Here is a 20,188-nt window from a genome sequence, read left to right as displayed (position 1 = left end):
CTGCATTCTGAAGTGTTTGATGGTCAAGTTTAAACTGAATCTAAATATATTGTTTATATATACTGTACATTTAGGAGAATATGAGTGGGTGCTCTGCCATAGAAGCACTTATAGATAATTAACAGGATTTTAAAATCAATTTGAAATTTGCAGACACAGCTGAGGCTTTAACGGGGGAAAAAGTCTTAGTCAGGAGACTTTGTTTGTATGCTGATGGAAAAATGTCAAACAAACTGGAGAGGAATTTCAGGGCCGTTGTTACGCGAGTAGAAAGTGCGTCACAATCATTTAAACCGTGACAATGGAATGCGCAATAATGAGAAAATCCTTGAATAACCCAGCTAAAGCTCTGATAAGTTATTCACTGAAGACCGAGCGTGACTCAAGAGATACTGTAGCTGATCACTCCCCATTCATCTTCCCTAAAGTGGAGCAAATCTGTCATGAATAATGGGGGGAAATCCCAAACTTCAAATGCACCAAGCTGACAAAGACTCAAAACTGTACTCAGAGCTCATGCTCCTTAAACAAAGGCATTCACAACTGAACGTGTATCTGACTGAGATACTGCACTTCTTTTTAATAACTGCCCAAACTGTGATGTGCCAGGAAGGGCTCATTACGACTCCATTCATACCAGGTCAGATGCTGATCTTGCATGTTGTATGCTCTCCAATGTAGTGGGAATATTGTAACTAAGGCAGCTATACTGTGACTTGTCTTAACGACTAGTCCGTAGCCCATATGTTTTCGTGAATGAAAGGTGTGTGAGCATCACATCCTACCATTTGTGCAGCTGGAATGAGCTAAATTAATAATGAACGCATTTATTTTAAAAAGAAAAGTAATTTGTTCTCTCTTTATTTCTCTGTAACAACACACACGTTCTCCCCCAGGCAGTTGTCATAGCAATCACAATGATGCTTGGGGAGTATGATGTCCTAGATTTATATTTGTTCTACGATACATTTGCTTTAAACTTTAAATCTCCACTCACAAACTATATGGTTCCGGATACAGACACAATGGTAGGTAAATCACAAATGTATGCTTCACTCCCAAAAAAGATCCTGCTGCATCTTCATATCACCCAGTGTAATGTTACCTGTTATGATGTATGAGTCTCCAACCATGGGCCAGTAATCTGTAGCCAGCTTTTTACTCGAAAACCTATGACGGTTTTTAAGAAGATAATCTCATAAATAAGATGTTAAAATCACTTTAGTTGAGTTTATCTTCAATCTTATATTTCCTAATACATAAAATTACAGTGTATCTGTTGAACAAAGGAAAGATGAAGGCAATGTTTCTAAGAAATTACAGCGTTTTGTAATCATCAGGCTAATTTCTTCAAGGCAAAAAACAGAAAGGTATTTATTGTTTGCAGAAGGCTGAATTTCTTCGGCATACTAATATTTCATTTTTTCTTTGCATGGTGAATAACTGTGATAATATAATTGAAAAGATTCTATTCCACTGGGGGTACAAGTCCACTTGTCTATTACTATATGTTAAGTATTTAATTAAACTGTCACATATTAATCCTCTCAAACAGAGCAGCAACGGAAACAAATGATATTTTGTAGAACAGATTTCTTGCAAATGTAGAAAAGAGTGAAATGAAAGTCAAAAAATGGGGTAATTAAGAAGTCTTATTTGAACAGCATGTTTGTAACCAGAGGGAGCTAAGGTGCAGCAGTACAGCATATTAATGGGAATTTGACTAAACATTCCCACATCTTTATGTGAATATCCCTCCAACAAAGCGCTTCCAGAACAATTACCCTGGTAATTATAATTATGGATGTTCTGTTTTCTCTTTTTCTGCCTGATGTGATCTCAACAACAGATGTTTTAAAGGACATAACTAACATTAGACGTTCTGCAGTTTGGCTGACTTTCCACTTATGTTCTCCCCAGTTCATATTCCCTCTAAAACCCGTGCGTAAACGTAGTATAGGTCATGTGATAAATTAAAATGACAAATATTCAATGATTTGGGAAAATGGCTCGAGAGTGCTGCTCCCCCCCCCTCTCATGATTGTGTAAGTAGTGCCAGCAGAAGCTGATTCAGTCTAAATTATTTGTAATCTCATCCAACAAAAAAGCACTTTCTGAACGCAATGTTTACTGCCGACATTACCAAATACTCCAAATACAAAGAAACCAGGCCCCTCTGACCGTATTTTAAATGCATATTTGATGCTCAGTGAGGTTATATAAGCATAAGCTCATTAAATACCAAACCACGGTGGTGACCAGAAGGCACTGACGGAGATACTAAGATACTGATACCTGATGAATTGGACAAAATATGATGCTAATTGCAATCTACACAGATACGAGTACATTTTATATTGGGTCTGAGTGATTCACACTATTTTTGTTATACAAGGTAATCAAAGATCTTTTTAGGTGGGCTGCAAGTCCGCCAGCAAAGAACAGGTAACATTTGAAAGGTTTTTGAAATTTGAACAAGCAGATGTGTCAATTTATTTGCTAGTTTTTTTTACCACAAAGGTCAATACACAGTAGATGTCAATAATTAAAATCAGATTTGTTTTACAGATCCAGGCCTAGATTGAAACTTCACAGCTATTTGTTCAAACATTGCCAACATTTCACCGCTGCATTCCAAATTACACTGATCATCTCCAAGGGAAACTACAATTACAGCCGCAAACAAGATGGCTGATTGGCACAGTTGGAGACCTCATCATGCATGGATGACGACATGTTTACCGTCGCTTTTTAGAAAATAAACCTTGTGTGTAATCTTGCTTTTTCAAGAGGTTTGGCTTCCGGCTTTTCTTTTTATTGATCCAAAATTAAATGTGCACTGAACTCACATAAATAATAATAAATAATCATTTCTTTTATATAGCGCTTCTCAAGGCACCCAAAGTCGCTTTACAGAGTCCAGAGTCCAGTAGTCATACACACACACAGTCATCCTGGTGGTGGTAAGCTACATCAGTAGCCACAGCTGCCCTGGGGCAGACTGACGGAAGCGAGGCAGCCAATCAGCGCCTACGGCCCCTCTGACCACCACCAACATTCATTTATGATGGTGGGGGAAACCAGAGTACCCGGAGTAAACCCACACAGACACGAGGAGAACACGCAAACTCCACACAGAAAGGACTTGGAAAGACCGGGATTCGACCCCAGAGCCTTCTTGCTGTGAGGCGACAGTGCTTACCACTGAGCCACCGTGCTGCCCTGTATGCAGTGCAGTATTTATTGGTTTTGAGTTGTATTCTATGAAACATTTATAGTTGATTCACTTTCATCCCATTCAGTTCTATACACTTATATCAGACAAACATCTGCCTCATTTACACCTGCTCTAGGAAGATAGTTACTGTTTATAGACTGTTGCTGCAGTTTGAAGATTGGACACTTCAGTCCACTGCAACTCTGCATCCAATGCCCCACATCGCCTGCAACTATAAATAGGGTTACTTGGCTCCTCCGTGGATGCGGCTCTCCCCTGGAGCTCGGCCTGCCGCCACACCAGGCTCTGATGCAGCGTGCAGCACTGGTGGTCGACACCCCTGACTTCATGGATCACATCAAGCTCACGCACTGCTTCGAGTCTGCTCTGACCTCCGGCCTGTGCAACAACTTTGCGGACTGAGAATGTGATGTTCTTTGTAGCTTGTAATCCTCTCATGTACACTAAAAACAACTGCAAACAGGAGCTATCATTCCAGAGGTCTGGGAGGCTCTAAATAACATATTGAAGAGCAGCTTTAATGTCCTTGAGAGAATAATATACGGTGGGAAGAATTGACCAGTTTTTAGGGACATTAAATGAGGACTGGCCCCGAGAGGACTCGACTTTGGGGACATTTGGCAAAGTGTGACAGAGCATTTCGCAGGAGGAGGATTAAGTTTCCACAACGCTTCAGACGGGATGGGAAGTTCGACTTAGTTTGACTTAGTTAGCAATGCAGAAGTTTACTGTGTGAGCAGCGCAGATAGAAAACCTGACAGCCAAGAGTAAAGCAACCAGCTATGGAGTTGTGCCTTGAATAACATCAACATAGCAACAGGAAGATGGTCATCTGTGACCGTGCTTTTGCCATTAGAACCCCTCGACTTTAAATCACTTCTTAAAACCCATTTTTATAGAACTGTTTTGAAGTGATGTATGCAGTTCTTTGGCTCCCCTAATTTAGTTTGTTTGTTCTTTATTTTGTATTTGTATTGTACCATTCCATTTGTTTTTCCTTGATTCTCTGTAAAGCACTTTTTAAACTCTGTTTTTCAAAGTGCTATATACAGTTATTATTATTATTATTATTATTATTATCTGGAGGCATTTTGCAAAGAGCACCTGACCTCTGTTTGTGGTGGACAACACAGCACTTTACAATTGCACAGTATTTGTAATATTTTTGATTCTCTGTCGCTTCATAAATAGTCAATACAATAAGATTTAGCAAGAATAAGGCCATAAATCACAAAAAAGAAAACAAACCAACAACATGACTGGAAAGGGCATAACTATGAACGCAGCTTCCAAAGGTGGCAGGACCTGCATATGTGGGCGTTTTGTTTACACCAGAAAAAGAAGTATAGAACTGGACGGATGGCAGCGTGTTTAGTTTGGAGACGCTGCACCGTGACACAGAGGATCAGCCTCAGAACCAGAGAGACGAGGGTTCACACACGACAATAGACTTTGCAATCTATCGATTTAAAGACAAACGCACATTTATTTGTGACACACCACCCCATGTGAGTGCAGCTTGGAGTCAGACATGTCAAAACGCATTTGGTTGGCACGCACTTGTTTGTTCGAACCACTAATTTTACATGGCATTAATTCTGAATTGTTAATAAAAATCCGGCTGGAGTTTATTGATTGGTTTTTATTACCTCATTTATTTCACGTCTTGTCTGGATTGCAATGCTCTATTAAATTATTTATTAGGTGAACAGTGTTGGTTTCCTCTCTCCACACTGCAGAAGGAAGATATATAAATGCATTTATTCAGGCTTAATATCGTGACATTCATCTATAGGCAGAGCAAGAATGTTGCGTCATCCTGAACCTTTCTTTACTAGAAGCCTTTCCTCGTGTTAGTTTTGACATTTATGGAGACAAACATTTCATTGCATTATTCAAACCGTTTATCCTTTTTTTTTAGGGTCCCGGGGAGCTGGAGCCGATCCCAGCGGGCATTGGGCAGGGTAGCCTAGACCCTGGACAGGTCGCCAGTCCATCTCAGGGCACATAGAGAGACAGACAACCATTCACGATCACAATTTAGAGTTCAATTCATTATTATTATTATATTATATTTGGGAGGAACCCGGAGGGAACCCACGCTGCGACGGGCAAAACATGCAAACTCCACACAGAAGGAACCACTCGGACCGGGAACCGAACCTGTGGCCCTCCTGCTGCGAGGCGACAGTGCGACACTACACCACCGTGCAGCCGGGAGGGAAACGTAACAGCATTAAATGGACAGGTTCACTGTTCAGATTGATTCAAGAAGTATTGACATTACAGTCAGTAGATTCCGTTTCACTACATGTGCACATAGCCGCCCACGCTGTATAAAAAGCATAATGTTCTACGCCCTCTTCAACTAAATTACAATGAATAAACTGCACTTTGAAAAAGAATGATGAGAAACACTGCATGTTGTGCTCTCAGCTTTGACTACATCGCCCTCTGCTGGTGAGGAACTGCACACGAGGACACATGATTTGCTTAACATAATTATTTTTTTCTTTAAGCAGTAGACCTAATTTAACATTTGCTATCATGATTAACAATTATTTATGTTAGTTATATTGACATGACTTTTGCCTTGAATGTATGATCTTGATGCATCATGCAATCCAAAGATGGCATATTGCATTTGATGGCACATTCCTTTAAAATGATCCATCTTGATAAATGTTACTTTAGACCAAACATAATTGTTTCAGTTTGTTATCGATGACATCATTAATTGTAATAGAGGTTTAATAACAAATTGAGCTGTACTGCAAATTCTTTATATATATATATATATATATATATAATGTGTTAATATATGAAAAGTATACTTTTGGAATATTATTAGCACAATATTATTATGTTTAGAATGTGATTACAGTATACCAAAAGTATGACTTAAACACATCATACTTTAGGTGTATGATTAATATATAAAAATAATGCCATGAATATGTTTACTTACTAATTACACAAAATGTGGTATATTTAAATTGTATTTATCAAATGTGCTTTAAATATATTGTTAAAAATGTTCATTTAGAGCATACATTTTGAAATATACAAAAAATATTTTATTTAACAAAGTTTAAACAAGTATTTAAGTAATTGCACAGAACTTACACCTAAAGTATATATTTCTTATAATATATATTTTCTTAAAATATATTTATTTTAAAGTGTGTTAAAAGTTTAATTTAAAAAAGGTGAAAGTGTGACTTTAGTATACTTGTTATATATTTGAAGAAAGTACATTTTTTTGATAGTATATTTTAAATGTCCTATTGCCATTTTAAGTATATTTTAAATACATTAGAGTATATATTTTTTTCGCCTGGGCAGTGCTGAAATCCAATCATTTTCTCTAAAATAAAATTTGATGCATTCATGATCCTCTGCTTGCCATGACGAGTCACCTCTCCAGCAATGATTGTGTCCCTGAAAAATCTTTTTTGATGCTCTTTGAAAATACTAATAAAGTCTGCTCTCCCTCAGTTCACCGTGAGCAGTTTTTACCTGGAGGCTTGAAACTTTGAACTATTGCAAAATGTTTTAGCAATCACCACAACAAGACAAATAGCACAATTATCTGGTTCATCGTAATGTTTATCATCTGTCCTACAATTTCAGCATCATTCTTAAAATGACCTCTCGAAAGGATAGAAAATATTGATTTCTTCAACAGGAAATCATAATCTTCCAAGTTGTCTGTATGTTATATAACAAAGGGGCCATGCTACTGAAAATTAAAAAGGGATTAATGAATTGAACCAAATAGTTGCTACATCAATATTTCTTAAAATACCCAACAATTAGAATATAAAATACTTTATTAAGTTGCACTGAAAAGTAAAATACATCTCTGCTTAAACAAATAAATACTCAGACCTTCTGATATACTTCACCAGAACGGACTTCCAAAGGGACAAAGGCAGAATTACCCATGTTCAGGTTGTTCTTGTATTTTTTGTGTGGATAATGTCACTGATTATACCATTCAGTATTTGGATTAAAAAACAAGTCATAACTATCTCTTCAGCCATTTGTCATAACGAGTCTCTTATATTACATGTAGCAAACATATAAACTGGATAGCATTGCATTGATTCAATGTAAAAACATTTTTTTTTAAATGAAGTCAAAATAAAAAAGGGAAATTTAGAATAAGTCAAAGAAATGAAAGTGTGGAACAAGTGTGGTCTTACTGGTGAGAGAGTGAAACACAGAATGCTGAGGCTGAAACTCTAGATATTCTCATAAACATCTCAACCTTTTCTTCTACCTTAGCTTTTGAGTTATATTCTCTTTAGTTTAAGTAATCCTGGATATGTACTCAGAAATCTGTGTTAAATTAAAGCATAATGTGACTGCCATCGTTGCTTTTGTTGTCCACCCAGTAGCAATGTAAAATGCGTGGTTTTCTGGTGACTGACTCAAACAAATTGTTCCCACTGGCTGTGTTCAACGCTGCCCACCTTTTGTACAAATGTAAGGTGCATTCACTGGCTCCAGTGATTCATCATCATCAGGTATCAGCCGTGTGGTCTGCCTGTGGATGATGCCCCGCTGTCATTCTGTCCCTCCTCCTCCTCCGCAGAGTCCTCAGAGCTGTTTACCACCGCAGCACTGAGAGAATGGAGCTCCTCCAAAACAGACAGGAGTCTCCCTGACAGGGTACAGAGAGGCCAGTGGTCAGATTAGTCACGTCTGTGTAAATGTGAGGATGTGTCTGACGCATGAGGAACTTAGGACACTGCTTACCGTCTGCAGGAACCACAGAATGACTCCTCTCTGGGGGGGGGTTTCGATGTTCTCTGGGCGCAGAAGAGTTTTGTCGAGCTGCTGCGTGAGCTCTCGTATATTCACTTGTCGAACCTCTCTCAGCGGCGACAGTGGCCTGCAACGGTTCAGATGCAGGTCATAAGAGGTCATCAGCAGACATGACAGAATCAACATTTTTCTCAACTGCCTTTATGGCTTTAAAAAGTCTTACCGGCAGCGGTTGGGTGTCTTTTGCCGTCTCCCTCCGTTGTTTATTTGGGACTTCCCTCTTTGGGAGTTGTCGGGTTTCTCTCATTTCGTCCCGTTTCCTTGCCGACTCTCTCTCAAACTGCCGTAAAGTCATAACTGCAAGACACAGTACAGACTGAATGAAAGCCGCGAGGAAATGCTGCTTTATACTGTGTAAACAATTACCATCATATCAGATCACAGTCTGCATTACAGATATGACTTCACCCTCTTATGTTAAGCTGCTGGAGGCTGTGGTAGCTAATGGTGCTAATCCTGTTACCTGCTTTGGTGTGCTCTCTCTTGGCAGTTTTGACTTGAAACTCCATCTCTCTCAGCTTCTCAGCACAGCAGTCCTCGAGCTCAGACACTCTCTCCAGCAGGGCTGGGGGGGGGGCAACAAATGCACCATTCCTCAATATTTCACACAGTGATAAACATAATCTAATGCTCTATGCATAAACTGGATTATTTCCCTTTTCTTTGCACATTTTGATTGACAAGACCTCCACAAATTCAAGGTGATTAAATCAATTTCAGATTTGTCAATTATTTCAATGAAACCACATCAAAGGCTGAGACTCAGCAAGGTGGCAGTAGCCTGAAAATATATATATTTTTAAAGCATGTTTATTCTTTTTTTTCTTTATCTCAGCTTGAGGCAAACATTTCTTTATATTGTCGTTCAATAAAGACAGAGGAATAAACTGTGAAGCAATTTAAGACCTGAAATGTAAAGGAAATGAAATCTAATAGTGGGGATTTGATGTCTGCATCATTAATGCTGCTAGAATAAATACTTTTATATTACCAACGGATCCTGTGACGACTTGTATAGAAAAAGGGAGTCAATCATAATAACAAACCAACAGAGAAAATAATCACCCGACTCTACAGTTCCCCTCTACCTGTATTTAAACTTAAATACAATGTGTTGGTGCACCTACTGAACACTGTCAGTCTACCACCAAATGACGGAGAGACACAGTTAGTGACTTGCTGGGGGAAATAGTGGAGCGTTTAGCAGCTGAAGATACTGGTGGAAATCAAGTGGACGCCTTCCAAAGTTGGTCTTTTTAGAACAAATTTCTCTATGTTAGTGACTGCTCAAAACTCAGCAGGGAAACCCAGGAATTGTAAAAATGTAACTGTAAGAAGATGATTTGTCCAACTGCTCAAGCTTCATATTTTCTTCAGGCAAACTCTAGAATGGAAAGACCAAGGAATTTGTCCCCTATCACTGAGACTGAAAGTGCATTAGTGTAACATTAGTGTAAGATCTTAGAAGGGACGGGATGAACAGCAAGCAAAGCCTCTCCAACATGCATATAGGCCACATGCCTATTGTTATAAGACAGACTTGCCCTTTAATGCAGATTTAAAGCTGAGAAGTTCCCAAGTGGACATTGAGGGGAAAAAATTATAGGAAAACTCAGTAACACTCCCAGATCAACGACAGCCAAGGTGCTCTTGGAAATGTCACTTAATCCCCAACTGCAACAGTGAAGCTGCCGAGGAGACCGGAGTGGCCAGGTGTGGCTATATGGATACGGCGACGAAGGGCATTTCTGAAATAGATCAGGAGTGCATAGTCTGCTTTCCCCGGATAAGTCGAGGCTTAAAAACAGTCATGTGTCTTACGGTTAGCCCCTCGGCTCACCGCGTTCGCTGTGCTCCTGCTGGCTGAGCAGCTCGGAGCGGAGTTTCTCCAGGTCGACCTTGCTCTCATCCAGCTGGGTCTGGATCTGCTGCAGGCGCTGCTCGGCCTCCTCTCTGCCAGCCAAAGCCTGCCGCACCTCCACGCAGCTCTGCTCCAGCGCCAGCTGCTGCCGCCTCAGTGTGCTTTCATCTGAGGAGGGTGGGTGTACAAAAGGTATACTGAGACACATACATTGCCAACATCGATAACCAACAGATAACGTGGTATGATAAGGAGCTGGGGGTTGTAAGGGGGGCTCACACTGTTCTTTCAGATCAGCTAGAGTTCTCTCGATGAGCTCCGGGGTTCTTTTGAGCTCCTGTGCGAGCTCGTCTCTCTCACCACACACCACACTAAGCTCCATCTGAAGGTTTGTGATGCTGCAGGGCAACAAAGACAAGATGGCAGAGCAAATAAAGGAGCAGAAGAAGAGAAGGAGCTGCTTGCTGGAAGCCGAGCCCTGGTAAGAATGATGTTGCATACAAATGTAAAATTGTGATACATTAATGAGAAAATATTCTTTACTCATCACACAATATTGATTTCAACCCACGATAACCTCCTCTTTAACCTATCAGTAATGAAATATTGATGAGATATTTTCACGTCTGACCATTTCCTAGTTTTATGTCCATCTTTTGATTAAGCTGAAAACAACAATTCGGACTAAATCTCTGAATTAGTAGTAAAGGGGTTCATGGATTCAATGAATATTCATAATTAATGCACTCAAAATCTGATCAGCAATGATTCATTGTAATCACTTATCACTAAGACATCTGCTGTTGACAGCTTAAACAACTTCAAAGAGATGCTTGCATTTTTTTTTTTCACATTAAAACTTGAGTACTTTTGGTTTGGGGGCTTTTGATCACATTAGGTAAGCCTAATTAATACATTTTAAAAAAGTAATTGGCAGTTAGTTGCAGAATAATGAAACGCCTCATTACAAACCACTGCAGCCGTTTAGAAATTCATTGCATTCAGTATCACGTCAGTGCTGAGATTAAAAAGTTATTTTTCTAATTGAATGTTTGACATGCGCATTTGTAACACTCAACATAAAAAGACGACTTTTTTCTATTGGGTAAAGAGTGTTGTGGTGAAACCTCGTACCTGTCAGCAATTTGCTCTGTCTGTTTACTGGCTTGCTTTGCTTTCTGCAGAGCCACCCTCCTCATGGTCAAACCTGAAAAACAAAAACCATTGTGTCATACTTTATTTTCCATAAAGATGTAATGCAAACGGGAGCACTGTGATCAGCCTCCCAGCCTCCCGTTGGACCGCACCGTGTATCGTCTCCACTCGTCTTTTTGCAAAAGTTATCCTCTGGGTGAAAGTGCTGAGCCTTCCTTGAGCTGCGTCCATTTCTGCCACCTTGCTTTCAAAAGCCAAACTAAACCTGTGAAGCGCAGCGAATAAACGTGTGAAAATACAGCATTGACTGTAATTACACCGGCTGTTTATCCTTGTATTCTTGCAATTTACCGCCTAATCCTCTGTGTTGAATTCAGAGAAATGCGTTTACCTACGAACTGCCCCCGTCAGGGTTTTTAGTTCAGCCTCTTCTCTCTTGCTCTGCGAGTTCCGCCGTGAGCTTTCTTGTTGCTCCTGGGCCAAGCCCTGTTTCAATGTCTGGGAAGAAAATCACACACATAATAAAAGCGTATCGTAAACAAATAAGAGGCTCAGTTTTGAGTGTTTTTGTGACCAGCTGCTGTTCTTAAATCCTCAGCGCTCATGGAACCTCGCAATATTTGTATACAGTCAGGACCCTCTGCTGTGGTAAAAATGCACGAGGGTTTATCACTATCCTTAGCAGCACCACATTTATTGTGCATCATCAAAATTTCAGACAGCCGCATAAATCACATCACTTGCTTGTGTACTAACCTCCTTTTCCACTCTCTCCAGGTCCAGCTCAGCTATCCTGTCATCGAGGCTGTGTTGGAGCACACTGGCTCGGTGCTGCTCCTGCTGGAGCTGCTGCTCAAGGAGTTTCACCTAAAACACAGCAACAACAAAAAACACACTTTATAACCAGCGGCCATTCTTTACTGTGGTATTTTAATAGATGTTGTTTTTCATACTTTTGAAAGAACCTTGTCCTGTTCTCCTCTTTGTTCAATGTCCTTTGAGCGAAGCTGGACGCACAATTTAAACACTTTGTCCCTCCACAGCCGAAGCACTTGAAGGCCTTCAGATTCATTCATCACAAGTGGGTCTGTGGTCTGTAAACGCACACACCAATTCAGCAAAGGCTTTATACGAGCATGGTCATTATTGCACACTAATCAGCTTTGTTTTCCAACTCATGCTTTAGCTTTTTTAGAGCAATGGGTGCATTTTTTCCTTTCTTCCCACAGCTACATTAATAAACCATCAGAGAAGAGTTTAAGAAAGTATCACCGTGCAACCTCCATCAAAAACCAAACAATCAGGAATGTTTGACGATGATCTATCTCAAGTAACTCCAAGTTTCTGCAAGTTGACATGTATTCCAAACTAAGCAAAATGCTCTTCAGGAAAAACACTTTCAAAATTGAAAATAAAATGGATATGTCACCTGCAGAGTGATACTGTAAATACACAACATTTGGATAGAGCACCTCAGGTGAAGTGTTCAACCACCTGAATGACTCCTGCAGGGCTTTTCCATTGTCTGGAGCAGCTCCATCATCAATCTAAAACCCTGTGGCCTACTTGGGAAAACTGTCAGCGTGAAGTGCATCTACATTTCAGACTATTGAGATATGACGATGCTTGCAGTTGTAGTTGCGTAGCCTACGTTGTAAGCCTGAAAGCAGCAGTGGTACTACCCCCACTGTGTACCAGCATATGCATGTGTGATGTACTGCTGAGGGACACTCACCTTATTCACCATTTTCTCTTCTTGGAGGATAAGTATCTCACTCACAGAGTTAAACCTGACTGTCAAAAGCTCTGTGGTCATCTGAAGAGCTGCTTTCTCTCTGTTCAGCTTCTATAATGTACAATGTTATTTTACATAATGGGATGAATTTAACCTGCTTCAAAGAACAATATATTCTCATTTTTTCCTGCGCAATTACTTTACAGTTGGCCGATTGCAATGAATATGTTTTTTATTGAATTGTATTCACCTCAACAGCTAGATTTAATTGTTCCTTCTCTCCTTTCTCCGGGGAAAGCTGGCCGATGTAATTTCTCAGACTGTGCAGTGTTGCCGATTGTGTCTCGAAGTCTTGTCCCATTTGGCTGAAAAATACACATCCCCACCAAAAATACAGTGACTCTAACTACAGAGGGCAATACATGTTTAGCTCTCTTCAGTTTTAGATTGATTGTGGCACCTTAAATGTCCTTTCAGCCTATCTCTCTCAGCCGATACCTCAACCATAGTGCTTTTTAGCTGAAGCACTTCTGAGGTCATCGATTGAAGTCTGTCCTGTAGTTCTCGGTTTGTGTTTCTTGCTGCGCCCACCTCTGCACAATGGGAAGCATTCAACTGTAGCAGCTGAAAGTGAATAAAAACAAAGAATGGACATTTTACGACATATGCAAATGATTAGATATTATGTTATTGACATTGATTCTTGGATTTTGATTGATTCTCTGAAATCATTCAAATCAGTATGTACAGCATTTATGAATTTGCCACAGACCTCCACTTCCTGCTTCTTCTGCATTTCCTCCAATTGTGCAGACAGTTTATGAATCTGCTGCTTGGCCTCCTGCGCAGCCTGTAACCGGCCCGTTTCAGCCTTTAGAGTGAGCTCCTGGGATTCCTCTTTGCTCCTCATTACATCTCTTCTCAGCCCTGTAATGTCTTCACCGGACTCGTTCTTTAATTTTTCAAGCTGCAGCAAACATAAAATGTTGAGAATATATGAAAAGAATCACAGTAAACTTGCAAAATTAGAAAACTGCTAGTTGACCGTCAGCTATTATTAAGACTACAAGACTGGCCTAAAAACATCAGACTACAACCTGCAAAAATGAATTCCAAGATGCCAGTAAATCTCAGATGATCTTTGTCAACATCAGTGTGAAGATGAAATGTTTTGTTCGTAAATAAAATTACCTGCAAGCTTATTTTCTCATTCTGTGCACTGCTGCGAGTGAGCTCCCCTCTGATTTGGCTGACTTCCTTCTTAGCCCGACATAGCTCTTCACGCATTGCTTCCAATTCATGGCTGGGTCTGTCGTATAAAGCACATTTTGTTTAAAACGACTCATTGTTAATCTCTGAAATGATTAGATAAACTGTCAAATGACTTGATTGTATAACATAAACCATCTTCTACCTGTTCAATAAGCCGTCCCTGTCTCTTATCTCTTCCCTGTGTCTCCCTGCAGTCTCCTTCAGAGCCTCCACTTGCCCCTTCAACCTCTCAGCATCAGCCTTGTGCTTCTCTGCCTCCAGACGCCACTCAGACTCCCATCTGGAACGCTGCTCTCTTCTGTGTTTGAGGGAATGGAGCTATTCATGCAAGTTACCCAACATGCCACTTAACCGTTGGAAAATAACGGTGTTTCTGACTCAAGTATATTGTGGGATACCTTGCACTATGGTCTGACTGGTTATCCACCGGGTTCCTTCCTCTTATGCTGTCTCCTTGTAACATCATGATCCTCTGATTTTCCCTCCTTAGATCCAAGATTTCCTGTTGGGCCTGTGTGATGGCGAGCCATGGATTGGTGGAACTGTGATCCCTTGATTGTATTGAAGTTGTGCCTGGGTTTATCCAGGAGATGGGTGGCACTGACCCTGCCATTTGAACGCCTCTGTGTGCCCCAGCACACTGCACACTTGATGCGAAATGCGAGGGAGGTACCAGGTCCTCCTGGATATTCCCTATATAGCATAAAATAATGTTTAGGTGTGTGCATGCCTTACCGGAGATAGATATGTGTAACTATTATCATAACAGGGTCATATTCACGTTTACTCATCAGACTGGACTTTAGAGAAAGTTACCAAAACACTTCCCTCCCCCAGTGTTACATCCTCTGCATATCCTTGTTGACGACTAGTTAGTTGGAGGGCTGACAAGTGCAGCAAGTGAGTGGTTGGTTAGTGTTAAGTTACCTTGGTTAACTTTACGTTCTAGGCTCACGTTAGCGAGCATTAGTGACTCAACATTTTATTTTAAGGTTAACGAGGAGCAGATGTAACGTTAAATCAGTACTGCAGCTAGAAGAAACTTACTTGAAACAGCTGATGACGTAAAATCAGTAGGAACTATAAGCCTTTCTTTCCCGACGTTATGTCTCTCCATGTTCAACAGATGAGCGGTCACTGGAAGTCAAACCTTGCTAATCAGACCCGGTGCTCTTAGGTGCTCCTAACTAACCTAAGTTTGGCGCTGTTCTAGCTTCATTCCCCGCGAAACAAGTTGATCGTGGTTGCCTTAGTTACAGGTTACAACGGTAACTTAAGCTATTGCCGAAAGCAAACTTGTAATGCTCACTTTACACGTCAATTATACTGCAAATGCCTGAAGTATCCCGGCAAATAACATGTATTTGAACTTAATGCCAAAGAAAAAGCGTATCGAACATGACTGACACACATTACAAACGCGCAGTGCATCATGGGAAAGAGGAACGCACAACGTGTTAAGATTCCCTGAGTTTTGTCTGACAGGATGTTATTTCGCTCAGGCTGCCCATATCTCCCTTCCGTCACAAGAATCTGCTGTCGTCCAGTTTTCGCGGGGCTTGTTTAGTCCACTACATAGCCGGGGTAACATATTACCTGACAGACTGAATTCGGGACCAAAAAGTAAATTGTACACTGAGTACTGTTGCACAGGGGTGGAGCGTATGAGTTTGATTGACAGACGGTTTTCTACAATATGAGGTAGGCCGATATGATGTTTATAATTTCACACATATCTACATGTAAAATTAAAAATGGGGAATGTATCACTTTATTCTTCTAAAGTTTGTCCCATGAAGCATTTTCTAAGAAATATTATTGTGAAGATTAGTGGAAAAGAGACTCTGTAATTGCAGTTTTGCACCTATTGAAAGTAAGCCATTCCTTCTTTGCCCAGGACTCCCTCATTTCATGAGCACCCAGGGGTATCTGACAACCAGACCATTTGTGCTTAATATTCCAGTCCTGCAGAAAAGGGAGCACAGAGCATGCAGGGCAGCGAATAAGTACAGCTTTGAATGGTAATTGGTGATAAGTTGGTTATGTAACTGAATATGTGGTTAAAGGTGCATCTATAAACATGTTACCTCCAACTCTAAAATGATCAGCATATGACTAATTTACATTGTACATTTGCATATTTTGACAGATTTCTGTGTACTTACTTTCCTCCTTCTGCAGTGATGCACATTGTGTTCACTGCATTTGTCTTGTAAATGAACTGCAAACATGAGCTCCCCTTCAAATGAAGGACTGCATCCATTGCTTGTTATACAAGTGGCTGTATAGTCACTATTCAGAAGGCTACAATCACATATTGTATCTTTTTATATCTTTTATTTTCCTCTGGTGCCTTCAGAAGCTACTTACATATAACCTCTTCTCCACAGCTGCTATACAATCCACATTCCACTGGGGATCATTAAAGTTTCATATATTATAATATAATCTATTTTTGCTTCAATGAATAAAGACACATTTTAGTTTGATTATATTTACGTAAATGATCATATATATCGATAGAAAAAATGTAAAACGTAATATAAATACCTCGACAAATAACAAAAGATGAACACGAAAACAGGTGCATTGCCAAGACAGACTAATGGCTGCATTAAAGACTGTACCTTGTAATGTGAAGTGATTATTGGAGGAAAACAGTGGGAGTGCTGTGCATTATTTTGGCATATATTGTGTATCTCAACACTCGAAAGACACTGCAGCAGTCCTGTAGAACAAAGCTGAGAGAAAAAAGGATCGGAGCCGATGAGAATCCAGACAACAAAGACAATACTGACCCTTTCCAGAGAGAGGGCAGAATTAAGATAATAAGCTTTGAAGTATAATTTTGAGTTAATCAAGGCGGACCAAGTGCTTAAAATATATGGCAGAGCAAAAAGAGCATTTTAATTAAGGCAGAGCTCAAATTGAGAACGTTTTGTGAATTATCAACAAAAATGCAAAAACAGAAGCTCTATTTTGGCCACTTCCAACAGTGCTCATGACCACAGAGGCCAAGTCAGTTGAGCATATTTGAGGACAACTGAAAGTAAACATTTCTCTTTCAATGGATATCCTGGTGCACCATGACCACGGAAACTGCACCGTCTTTGTCCCTAATGAAGCTGACTCTGCCCACACTTGTGGGGTTCAAGTGGGGAAACTGTGCATGACTGCAAATATCTGGACTGGAAATTGTGTCTTTAATTAAAATGCCTTCTTTTCGAAATGTACTTGTTGAACTCTTCACATGCCACAAGGGTAATACTGGTAAGTGCAGTACACACACAGAAATATGCCCTCATTAAAAACATAGTGGAATCATAAAGGCCCTGCTAAAACCACAGGTGACCTGGAACATATTACCCTTTAAGACTAACTTGCTTAAAGGAAGATAATAATCTCCATGCATCTACAGGAGCAATGTATGTTTTAGAAAACAAAACAGAGCTTGTTTCCTGAATGAGCGTCGTGAGACAATACATGTGGGCTATTTTTCTCTGTTAAATTGTTCCTTGCTTTGGTAACCCAGCTTGAAACAGAGGCAGCATCTCTCCTGTAAAGACGATGCATCAGCTCAAATCACAGCATTGTAGCTATCGCCACTGGGTATTATACAAAAAGCGTATGTGAGAAAAAATATTTGCTCTGTCAGCAACTGTCTGGACTTCCCCTCATATAGTATATGTCAGTATATTTCTAGTGTTTGGTTAGGGCAAATTTCCGTGGGGCGTTCAACTTAAGAATGCAACAGATGAGCTCAAATCCCTAATTGAAGAAATATACTTTTTATTTGCATTTAATAATCTATAGCAAGGAGCACAAGAAGCACAAGAAGCAACAACTAAATCATTCCAATGGTTTTCAAATTCTAAGATATATCATGTTTAATAGAGAGATAATCAACGTTCTCTGCACTCGACTAATTTCCTGCTACTTGTGATAATTTTTTCCTCAAAGCAGTTCCCTTTTGTGATTTATGTAAGTGCTTTCCATAGCAGCAGTACAATCTGCTTGTTAAACAAGTGTGGGTCTGATGCTTCAGAGATGTCATTGGCAGGCTCTTAGCAGTGCGTTTTATTCCCACATGTGATTAGAGAACAGACGTTTCATTAGTAAATTCTCATTGTTTAGACATTGCTACAAGGAGATGAGTTGATTAGGAATCTAATTTAAAAGGCATTTCACTCTATAGAGGGAAACATTTTGGAGGAAGGGTTGCAATTTGTTCTTATGGTTGTCAAAATGTGCTAAGATGCCCGAGCCAATTAAATGCAGGACATGTTGTGTCCATGCAGGCCTGCACACTCATTTGCGTGTCTGGTCAGAAGTATGGATGTTTTTGCTCGGGCACAACGCGTAAGGACGTGAGTGCTGTCCGGGGTTGGGGTGGTTACTTAATGGTTTCTAAATTAGGATTGTGTCAGTTGTTGGAGGGTGAATTTAATGCACTGGTCTAACCCGCCGGTTGCCTAGTAACGCGCTGGCAGTGGGCGCCGTAGAGAGCTCTGTGGTGGGCGCTCCATTAAAACCGGTGGCGCTTCTGACCTTGGCGTCGGATATGCGCAAAGCACAGAGACTGTGCAAAGCAGGAGATACGAGTAAAGATCCGTGTGTTTGATACTGAACCGGTGGAAGATATATTCACACTCAGCAGCCCCGTTGTCTTACAGCGAAACCGACGGGCATGGTATGCAGGAAATCTCGAGATGGAGCGCGCAGCAGCCTCTATAAAAGCAGGTGAGTTAACCGAACGATGCTGTGTGTTTTTCCGTGGGACGAATCTTTGTTCAGAGTGATCACTTACATCTCAGCTAATGGTTTCATTTAAAGCTAAAGGATATTACTCGACGATCAAATGTGGTGCAAAATGTGTTGGCTCGCTGTTATAATGTTTTTCATTTTTATCTAATATTACACCGTCCTAGATCCAGATTAAATACGCGTCCCAGTCACAACGTGAGGCAGTACACGCACACACACACACACACACAGGCACACGCGCGCACACACACGCACACACACACGCACACACGCACACACTAGAGCACTTTGTCGGTTATATCTGGGCTGTGGCTTGTTTTTTTCTGTGGGTCTGGCTCCTTGCATTCATTTATAAAGGACTAACCATTATGTTGAGTGCTACCTGCAGGTTCCCTATAAGGTATAGTCTCCTCTCCGTCAATCCGTGCTCCTTTTTATTGCGCTGCTAAATTAGGGGGATTTGGGGAATCCGCTGAAACGGTTTTGATCCACACCAGTCGAATTACAAGGGCATTGGGAGCCCAGTAGCCCACTGTTGTCTCACATACTAGGCTCCTTCTTAAACGCGTTCATGTTAAGGGCCCCTAGACTACCAGAACCTAATCGATAAGATGTTGTCCTAGACATTTTATTAGTGTTGAATTGGTGTTAAATTGTGTGCCTGTCGATGATGGCAATGATCGGAGAGAAACATGATTATAGCAATCTTTATAATAGGTCTGTAACTATACCAATTAAATTTAGTCCGTGAAAAAAAACTAATACGGTTGACCCAAACCACCTCTGTGATGCGTAAACACCTACACGTCTAAATGGTCTATTATTATAATATCGTAAAACATCTTTATTTTTTAACTTATCACTCACTTGCTGAGTTATTGCAAGTGCTTAATTGGCAAGACATAATTCACCCATGTTTCTTTCCTCTCCTTTCATGTTGCTGGGCATGTTGCCAGTCTAAATTGCTCAAAAAACTTGCAGTGTATCAAACTCGACTGAGCGATGGCTCTTTTTTATTTCACGGCCCATTTGGTTTGAGCTATACAGCTTTTATCCACATCTGTCCCATCGCAGACCACAAGTTGGAAGGAGAATACTCTGCATCCCAGTTGAAGGCAGAATTCAGCTGCTTTGGCAGCCTGCAGTAAAACAAAAAGTATATGCCAGAACCTTATCTTTGTTCTGATTTTGTCCATCCATCGATACTAATATCATGAATACATGTGAAATGTACAAAGGAAATGACGCTCATTTTATGAATTAATTCCCTTTGATCTATATATGCCCGGCAGTGACAGGGCTGCTTCGTAAGCAACAGACGAATTACAAA

General features: G+C 40.4%; 1 protein-coding gene across 2 annotated transcripts; it reads right to left on the bottom strand.

Moving 5' to 3' along the window:
• Positions 1-7,053: 7,053 nt before the first annotated feature.
• On the bottom strand, positions 7,054-15,729 carry cchcr1 (coiled-coil alpha-helical rod protein 1). Of its 2 annotated transcripts, XM_056411650.1 has the most exons (19): positions 15,142-15,724; positions 14,493-14,787; positions 14,237-14,392; positions 14,014-14,131; positions 13,595-13,789; positions 13,283-13,446; positions 13,073-13,187; positions 12,823-12,933; positions 12,041-12,181; positions 11,844-11,954; positions 11,479-11,585; positions 11,240-11,352; positions 11,067-11,139; positions 10,212-10,330; positions 9,912-10,100; positions 8,535-8,636; positions 8,235-8,368; positions 8,003-8,138; positions 7,054-7,907 (listed from the first exon to the last, which is right to left on the bottom strand). In XM_056411650.1, exons 1-19 carry the CDS (start codon positions 15,209-15,211, stop codon positions 7,774-7,776), a joined length of 2,583 nt encoding a protein of 860 aa, XP_056267625.1. In that variant the 5' UTR covers positions 15,212-15,724; the 3' UTR covers positions 7,054-7,773. The 2 variants fall into 2 exon arrangements, with proteins under 2 accessions (XP_056267625.1, XP_056267626.1); XM_056411651.1 differs by lacking the exons at positions 7,054-7,907; positions 8,003-8,138; positions 8,235-8,368 and having other exon boundaries at positions 8,545-8,636; positions 9,893-10,100; positions 15,142-15,729.
• Positions 15,730-20,188: the final 4,459 nt, after the last annotated feature.

Source organism: Pseudoliparis swirei, chromosome 3, assembly GCF_029220125.1.
Source record: "Pseudoliparis swirei isolate HS2019 ecotype Mariana Trench chromosome 3, NWPU_hadal_v1, whole genome shotgun sequence".
NCBI lineage: Eukaryota > Metazoa > Chordata > Actinopteri > Perciformes > Liparidae > Pseudoliparis > Pseudoliparis swirei.
This window is presented reverse-complemented; position numbering and strand designations above follow the sequence as displayed.